This window comes from Salvelinus fontinalis, unplaced genomic scaffold (genome assembly GCF_029448725.1).
Source record: "Salvelinus fontinalis isolate EN_2023a unplaced genomic scaffold, ASM2944872v1 scaffold_0272, whole genome shotgun sequence".
NCBI lineage: Eukaryota > Metazoa > Chordata > Actinopteri > Salmoniformes > Salmonidae > Salvelinus > Salvelinus fontinalis.
The window spans coordinates 36,368-45,378 of record NW_026600481.1 but is presented as its reverse complement, the minus strand read 5'-3'; the positions used below and the strand labels follow the sequence as shown (position 1 = coordinate 45,378).

The 9,011-nt window shown below is 39.8% G+C and overlaps 2 protein-coding genes across 2 annotated transcripts; both read right to left on the bottom strand.

Moving 5' to 3' along the window:
• Positions 1-193: 193 nt before the first annotated feature.
• Positions 194-3,855, bottom strand: LOC129845304 (uridine phosphorylase 1-like). The gene is made up of 4 exons (XM_055913187.1): positions 3,395-3,855; positions 2,679-2,888; positions 2,269-2,415; positions 194-1,430 (listed from the first exon to the last, which is right to left on the bottom strand). Exons 1-4 carry the CDS (start codon positions 3,555-3,557, stop codon positions 1,276-1,278), a joined length of 675 nt encoding a protein of 224 aa, XP_055769162.1. The 5' UTR covers positions 3,558-3,855; the 3' UTR covers positions 194-1,275.
• A 1,573-nt stretch (positions 3,856-5,428) lies between these two features.
• Positions 5,429-6,587, bottom strand: LOC129845300 (uridine phosphorylase 1-like). Its single transcript, XM_055913182.1, has 3 exons — positions 6,517-6,587; positions 6,143-6,260; positions 5,429-5,689 (listed from the first exon to the last, which is right to left on the bottom strand). Exons 1-3 carry the CDS (start codon positions 6,585-6,587, stop codon positions 5,459-5,461), a joined length of 420 nt encoding a protein of 139 aa, XP_055769157.1. The 3' UTR covers positions 5,429-5,458.
• Positions 6,588-9,011: the final 2,424 nt, after the last annotated feature.

The following is a 9,011-nucleotide window of genomic DNA, read 5'->3' as shown; positions in this document are numbered from 1 at the left end:
CACAGCTAGTCCTGGACTATAAAGATAGTTTCAATGGAGAGTCTACACTGATCTTGCTTTTACGTCCAGGTCCTGGTTTAATGTGTGTCCGGGAAACCTCCCCTACAGGGACGGCTTCTGTATCTGTATTTATTAAGGATCCCCACTAGCTGCTTCCTAATGTTGATGACAGAAACCCATTTTAATCACACTGAAATATTAACAGTATTTGTGGTTTTATTACTCATTAGGTGACATTAAAAGACCTCAGTTACATATTTTCTCAGTAACAGGACAACACGCTGAATGTATGATGATGGTTTCAGAGCAACATTTGATAGTACAGTACAATGCAGTGTTCAAAGTAGCTAAAGATGTGCAGAGAAGTCTTATCTTTAATATTCATAACTTGCTCGTTACCATAGCTACAGCATATAAAACTAAAGTATACATACTGGTGAATTCAAACAAAACAATTCATGTTAAAGGCTTGGGGTTAAAAAAAAGATCAAGGAGTTTCAAAAACAAACTGTGTATAATATATTTTCTAATGTTTCTACACAAAGCAACAACTTCTGGAACAAGTTACTTTACTTCACCCAGCATTGGTTTATTTGGTATAAAAACAGAGGTGGTGTCAAGTAAGAGGTGTGTTTGATGTTTCTCATGATTACTATACTAATTTGGTTACACTTAGCTACAACCCAGAAACAATAGATACGGTAGATATATATTGTCTTCTATACGGTCAATGATTGCTATTGAGAATGATTGCTATTGAGAATGATTGCTACTGAGAATGATTGCTATTGAGAATGATTGCGAAAATACATAGTGAAAGCAGCCAGGCTATATGGAATGAAGGACAGTGCTGCCCTCGACTACACTTACACCGAGTATACAAAACATTAAGAACACCTGCTCTTTCCATGACAGACTGAACAGGTGAATCCAGGTGAAAGCTATGATCCCTTATTGATGTCACATGTTAAATCCACTTCAATCAGTGTAGATGAGGTGGAAGAGACGGGTTAAAGAAGGATTTTTAAACATAAAGACAATTGAGACATGGATTGTCTATGTGTGCCATTCAGAAGGTGAATGGGCAAGACAAACGTGCCTTTGAACGGGTCATGGTAGTAGGTGCCTGGAGCACCGTTGTTTGTCAAGAACTGCAAAGTTGTGGGGGGGGGGGGGTAACTCAATATTAGGAAAGTGATCTTCATGTTTTGTGTACTCTCTGGACAAGAGGCCTTTCATAAGTCACATAATATCAGAATGCTAAAATGCAAGAGCCTAGCTTTTGCTAGAGGCTGAGGCTTTGAGCATCTTCTTGATCAGGTGACCGACCAGTATCTGAGGACGTTGTTGGTAGCTGTGGAGAACTTCATGAGAGCTGTTCAGCTGGTCACCTTTCTGACGGTCCAATAGCGTCACACACACCACGGCCGCTTCAGAGGGACACAGAGACAGAGGACAGAGATTGATTATTTACTAGTCCTGAGGCCAGTCTGCTACAGTATCATGTCAACTCCTCAAACATGAGACAGGGAGTTGGCATGACAACACAACTATTTATTTACCAGCAACACAATACTGAACTTTGATACTACCAAAAGATTCAACATTAGGACCTTCAAGTGAATGAATATGATGTAAAACACATATATTTAATACATCTATTCAAATACATATGCATTTTTTTACATCTTTAACGCATACAAAGTCAAAGGTTTTGTTTCTTTATTTAAAAAAGCTTTATGTTTGTGAATTTATTTATTTATTTAACCGTTATTTTACCAGGTAAGTTGACTGAGAACACGTTCTCATTTGCAGCAACGACCTGGGGAATAGTTACAGGGGAGAGGAGGGGGATGAATGAGCCAATTGTAAACTGGGGATTATTAGGTGACCATGATGGTTTGAGGGCCAGATTGGGAATTTAGCCAGGACACCGGGGTTAACACCCCTACTCTTACGATAAGTGCCATGGGATCTTTAATGACCTCAGAGAGTCAGGACACCCGTTTAACGTCCCATCCGAAAGACGTCACCCTATACAGGACAGTGTCCCCAATCACTGCCCTGGGGCATTGGGATATTTTTTAGACCAGAGGAAAGAGTGCCTCCTACTGGCCCTCCAACACCACTTCCAGCAGCATCTGGTCTCCCATCCAGGGTCTGACCAGGACCAACCCTGCTTAGCTTCAGAAGCAAGCCAGCAGTGGTATGCTGTTAATATGGCTTGTACAGTCATCATGGACAGCTACAACTACACCAGTGGTGTACCTTTCAGACCGCTGAGTTGACACATGGCAGCAAACACAGAAGACTCCATCTCGATGTTACGAACCCCAGACTCATAGGCCTTGGTCAGGTAGTCCTGCTTCTCCTTCTCTGTGTAGGAGCAGAAGGCCCCATCCAGGCGCGCTTGTCCTGGACACACAAAATACCAGCTAGCTACACACAGTAACTCTAGTAGGGCACATCAATATAACCTGAGTGCCAGTCTGTTTGTGCCATCATGCCAACTCACTCATTGTCATGCCTAACATGTTGGGCTTTACAATGACGGCAATGGAGTTGACAGGAGCACAGACAGACCGGGTATCATGTTAACACAGCATAATTATTTTATTTTTAAAGACAGATTGGCAGACAACAAGCAGAAAAGTGAAGTAGCGTATAAAAACCGACACCTTCATAGAAATCCATTGTGCACATAGTGTTTCCGATGACCGTCTCAAATTGACCCAGGTCCTTGCTACACTGGAGCAGCTCTTCAGCCAGACCTTGGTGCAGGTCCGTGCTGCGCACCACAGTATTCCCCAGGATGACCTGCTCCAGCCTGGGCAGGAAGGTGGCGTCTACTGACTTCTTGGTGACAACAACCGTGCCAGGATCGAGGCCTGGAGAGAGAAAGGGGAACAGAGTGGATGGACAATGTACAGCAAATATGGCTTGTTTTAGGCCTGTGTCCCAAATGGCACCCTATTCCCTATAAAGTACACTACTTTAGAGTTCCTGAGTTGCGCAGCGGTCTAAGGCACTGCATCTCAGTGCAAGAGGCATCACTGCAGTCCCTGGTTCGAATCCAGGCTGCATCATATCTGGCTGTGATTGGGAGTCCCAGAGAGCTGGGGTAGGCCGTGATTGTGAATAAGAATTAGCTGACTTGCCTGGTTAAATAAATAAATATATAGAGAATAGGGTGCCGTTTGGGACACATATTTAGATGAATCAAAGGACTTTAATTGATTGATTGATTTAAACACCCCATATTAGTGTTATTACTAGTTTGACTACAGTGGGATTCAGATGTGCTGTGGTTAATCAGAAAGGAATTCAATCATATCCAAAGCACTTGAGAAGTACAACCAGACAGAAAACGTCTAAATAAACTCTCTAGGCCTACCTAATCCACCGGAGGTCCCAATGCGAATGATGGTAACATCAGTGCAGCGAGCATGGTGGAGGAGCTTGATGAGCTCGTGTAACATGATGGCGATGGAGGGGATACCTATGCCATGCTGAAAAACAAAGAGAGAGAGACACGTGATGTCATAGATGTACCACATTACACCACCACAGTCTCACGTCAGATAGCATGGCGACCTTGTCTGCACTAGTTCATGGCAACGCGGTTGCGTTAGAAGGACGACACTGATTAAGCCACTCAATTCATTCTGTTCGGCAGAACACACTGCTACACTAACACGTCCATTTATTTGACAAAGAAACCTTCTCTATTACTTTATATTACATTTCAAACCCAGGACATCGATTACAATTCCACCCAAAGGTGCAACATCGTGAGTGCGTCCCAAATAGCAGCATATTACCTCGTGACGGCCTTTGTCCAGAGCCCTTGTCCAAAGTAGTGCAATATAGAGTACCATTTGAGACGCAACCCGTGTTAAACTTACTAACATCTAGTGACTCTATAATAAACTACAAGTGATTGAAACCCGTGTTAAACCTACTAACATCTAGTGACTCTATAATAAACTACAAGTGATTGAAACCCGTGTTAAACCTACTAACATCTAGTGACTCTAGTGACACTATAATAAACTACAAGTGATTGAAACCCGTGTTAAACTTACTAACATCTAGTGACTCTATAATAAACTACAAGTGATTGAAACCCGTGTTAAACTTACTAACATCTAGTGACTCTATAATAAACTACAAGTGATTGAAACCCGTGTTAAACTTACTAACATCTAGTGACTCTATAATAAACTACAAGTGATTGAAACCCGTGTTAAACCGACTAACATCTAGTGACTCTATAATAAACTACAAGTGATTGAAACCCATGTTAAACCTACTAACATCTAGTGACTCTAGTGACTCTATAATAAACTACAAGTGATTGAAACCCGTGTTAAACCTACTAACATCTAGTGACACTATAATAAACTACAAGTGATTGAAACCCGTGTTAAACTTACTAACATCTAGTGACTCTATAATAAACTACAAGTGATTGAAACCCATGTTAAACCTACTAACATCTAGTGACTCTAGTGACTCTATAATAAACTACAAGTGATTGAAACCCGTGTTAAACCTACTAACATCTAGTGACACTATAATAAACTACAAGTGATTGAAACCCATGTTAAACCTACTAACATCTAGTGACTCTAGTGACTCTATAATAAACTACAAGTGATTGAAACCCGTGTTAAACTTACTAACATCTAGTGACTCTATAATAAACTACAAGTGATTGAAACCCGTGTTAAACTTACTAACATCTAGTGACTCTATAATAAACTACAAGTGATTGAAACCCATGTTAAACCTACTAACATCTAGTGACTCTAGTGACACTATAATAAACTACAAGTGATTGAAACCCGTGTTAAACTTACTAACATCTAGTGACTCTATAATAAACTACAAGTGATTGAAACCCGTGTTAAACTTACTAACATCTAGTGACTCTATAATAAACTACAAGTGATTGAAACCCGTGTTAAACCTACTAACATCTAGTGACTCTAGTGACTCTATAATAAACTACAAGTGATTGAAACCCGTGTTAAACCTACTAACATCTAGTGACTCTAGTGACACTATAATAAACTACAAGTGATTGAAACCCGTGTTAAACTTACTAACATCTAGTGACTCTATAATAAACTACAAGTGATTGAAACCCGTGTTAAACTTACTAACATCTAGTGACTCTATAATAAACTACAAGTGATTGAAACCCGTGTTAAACTTACTAACATCTAGTGACTCTATAATAAACTACAAGTGATTGAAACCCGTGTTAAACTTACTAACATCTAGTGACTCTATAATAAACTACAAGTGATTGAAACCCGTGTTAAACCTACTAACATCTAGTGACTCTATAATAAACTACAAGTGATTGAAACCCGTGTTAAACCTACTAACATCTAGTGACTCTAGTGACACTATAATAAACTACAAGTGATTGAAACCCGTGTTAAACCTACTAACATCTAGTGACACTATAATAAATCAGAAGTGATTGAAATGGCGAGTGGTATTTTATTTCTTCACGTACGCTGACGGACAGCACGGGGCCAATCTTGTACATGGCATAGCGGTCAGTTCCTGCACAGATGTTGGGGTACTCAGCCTTGGGGTCCTCCAGACTCAGCTCTCCAGCAATGTACTCTATGAAGGACTTCATTCTCCAGGGACTGCCCCCAACACACACAAACTGAGACATGAACATAAGAACAGACCATGTAAATGTTAACGTCCTGGGAATGAATACAAAAAGTTAAAAGAAATACAGGGCTGCTTTCCTGAACCCAGATGCTTTCCTGAACCCAGCAACACAACATGACAACAACATGGTAGCATCATGATAGCAGCACAAAACATGGTACAAACAATTATTGGGCACAGACAACAGCACAAAGGGCAAGAAGGTAGAGACAACAATACATTAAACCTAGTCCTGGATTAAAACACATGTTCTATGGTGAATGTCCATTGAAAGGTTTTTTTTTAGTCCAGGACTAGGCTTAATCTGTATCTGGGAAATAAGACCAATGTGTGATGAATACAGAAAAGCTGACCATATTGAATGCAGGAAATAAGATGTTATGAATGTCCATTTACTGATGCAATCTAGCTAGTAGCCTAATGAATCAATCAGTAATCTTACTTTGACGTCCCCAAACATGGCAGGCAGGTTGTGTGTGGAGGTCCCCAGGTTAAAGTGGTAGAGAAAGTCATCTTTCATCCCATCCAGGTGTGGGTTATGTACATAGAAAGTGCTTTCACTAAGAAAATCAATCATACAAGAATATTTAGGGAAGACCAGTCATTTATTTGACTACCTCCTAAACTTCTGGGCCCGTGTTCTATAAAGCAGATTTGCTTTTGGTTCAACATGTCCTCACTGTCTTCGTATTACTGTATGTCAATAGAATATAATCGCCTGGTTGTGAGTCATTTTCCTTCATCCTTGTATGGTGTAATGTATTGCTCAATGATACGTGCTTCTGTGCAGGGAGTCAATTTCTCTGAATGACACACCTCTCTGTGTAACGGCTTTCGTTGGTGGAAGGAGAGGAGGACCCAAATGCAGCGCGGTAAGTGTTCGTCATCATTTTAATCGTAAAACTGAACACTACACAAAATAACAACGAGGAGAAAACGAAACAGTTCTGCAAGGTGAACAGACACTACACAGAAAATAAACACCCACAACCAACATGGGGAAAACAGGCTACCTAAGTAAGATTCTCAATCAGAGACAACGAACGATACCTGCCTCTGATTGAGAACCATGCCAGGCCAAACACATAGAAATAAAACAACATAGATAAAAGAACATAGACTACCCAGCCCAACTCACGCCCTGACCAACCTAACACAAAGACATTAAAAAGGAACTGAGGTCAGAACGTGCCACTCGGCCGTTTCCTGGTTTTATGAATAAACTCAAATATAGTGCACTGAGGGAGTGGTTAGCCCACTGTCAAAAGTCAATGTAAAATGTACAGTACAAAAGTCAAAGCTTTATTAGGGTGTTATTTCTCATGTTGACGTTGAATTAATTACATTTTCAGACGACAACACTAATCAAATCACTTTGATGATATAGTTATAGACAATGACGTGTCCAACCATTACTTATAAGAAGTTACTGTACCTCTCCCACAATGTCTCATTCTTTTCATCACTGAAACCTGGTCCCGATGCCATATTCCTGAAAAAACTAAGAAGCCCAACCACCGGAGCAAACACATGAAATTAACTTCATTTCCAAATGTTGGATTTGTCAAATTCAGACATAGATATCTTCACTACTGGTCCAGTTAGTGATACGAACATCGGTTTCTGCCAGGATGTGATGTATCCCATATCCGTAGTCTGTAGGCTATCATCGACTACTATCAAAAATATGCCGGCTGGTATATGTCAGAGAAACAGCAATTGAATATATGTAGATTACCTGTAGCAGGTAGATGATTCGCATATGCACGATGCTGGGTTAGATGCTCCCCGTTTCCTAAATATCTATCTGCAGTGTGTAAAGGGTTGCGTCAATCAAATCTGCTATCAGGATAAAATGTGATTCAGAGTCACCGAATATACTTTAAGAGTTTTTATTGAACATAAGCAATAAATGGTAAATGCAATTTTCGTATATACGGGTTCACTGTATCACCACGCAGGGTAAAGCAGAAAACTGACTGAAATAGTACAGACATCTTCTTTTATACTGTGACAGAGGTAGTCCCAACTTTAGAGTTGGCCTGTAATTAGAGGCTTAGTGTGGTTTAAACTTGCTAGCCTATCGGTGGTGCCCAGACTGGTGCCAGCCCCACAGCACTCAGGATTCAGATGTCCGGAATGGTGTTTGTGAAGATTGACCTGAGTTGTCGGTTTCTACACATTCCTCAGTTCCTGTTTTCTTGTTATTCAGCATTTTTTTACACATTTCTCATTTCCTGTTTTCTTGTTATTCAGCATTTTTTACACATTTCTCATTTCCTGTTTTCTTGTTATTCAGCATTTTTTACACATTCCTCAGTTCCTGTTTTCTTGTTATTCAGCATTTTTTACACATTTCTCATTTCCTGTTTTCTTGTTATTCAGAATTTTTCCTACACATTCCTCAACCTTGTGGTTTGCACAGTCGACACCCTAGATTAAATTAAGAACAGCTGTTCTGCAGTCGCTCTATGTTTTGTGATTAACATGTCCTATTTCTATAAGGCATATATTTTTGTTAAAAAGAGAACAAAACCATGCTTCACAAATGTGGTAAATGTATAAGAGGCAGTAAATGAAAGCTGTGCTAAGGAACTTGTCACTGACGTTGGGTTGTCACTAGTTACCACAGCCACAAAGTCAAAATTGTGTACATCTTAAAAATTCATGAAAACTAAAATTAGTTTTTGGTCTTAATTTAAATGTTAGGCATTAAAAGGTTAGCAGTGGTGTTTCTATTTAACATCTGATTTTAAGAAGATAAATTGAAGAAATAGTCGGGGTTTAGCCATAACTATGACTTTGTGGCTGTGGCAACTAGTGATGACCCTGCCATTGTCTGTATATGAAGGTGTCACTAGTGAGTACGTTTACATGCGCACTAATAATTCGATATTAAACGGATTATGGCAGTTGGCCGAGTACGGCAATAGTCAAGTAAACACTTTAATCTGTTTATCTTAATCGTCATGAAGTCAAAATAGAAGCATACACCGATTAAACCCTGCTTTTTGTTTTTTTAGCAATCTTTCGAATTATCATCACATCTAACCAGTTTAATTGGAGTATCTGGTCTGCGCATGTGCTAGCACCGGTAGCGCAACCCACCTCTTATGAGCGAGTGACTCTGGAATTATGCAATTTACAAATAGTTCACATACAAACTTTATGTCCCAACTCAGAGTCAAATAGACTTGGCAAAAATAACATGATCTCGGTGGAAGAACTTTTATTGGCAATTTTTGGAATTTATTGAAGTCCCATCAGGTAGCCTGATTTCAGATGCGTCCAATCAAACATGTTTAGGAAAA

Excerpts from the sequence above, each read along its gene's own strand:
- LOC129845304 (XM_055913187.1), bottom strand. The coding sequence starts at position 3,557 with ATGTGGTACATCTATGACATCACGTGTCTCTCTCTCTTTGTTTTTCAG. Across the intron at positions 2,416-2,678 it reads CACAATGGATTTCTATGAAG|GACAAGCGCGCCTGGATGGG; the intron begins GTGTCGGTTTTT and ends TTGTGTGTCCAG. Across the intron at positions 1,431-2,268 it reads TCAACTCAGCGGTCTGAAAG|CGGCCGTGGTGTGTGTGACG; the intron begins GTACACCACTGG and ends GTCCCTCTGAAG.
- LOC129845300 (XM_055913182.1), bottom strand. The coding sequence starts at position 6,587 with ATGACGAACACTTACCGCGCTGCATTTGGGTCCTCCTCTCCTTCCACC. Across the intron at positions 6,261-6,516 it reads GAAAGCCGTTACACAGAGAG|TGAAAGCACTTTCTATGTAC; the intron begins GTGTGTCATTCA and ends TGATTTTCTTAG. Across the intron at positions 5,690-6,142 it reads CCATGTTTGGGGACGTCAAA|TTTGTGTGTGTTGGGGGCAG; the intron begins GTAAGATTACTG and ends TTCATGTCTCAG.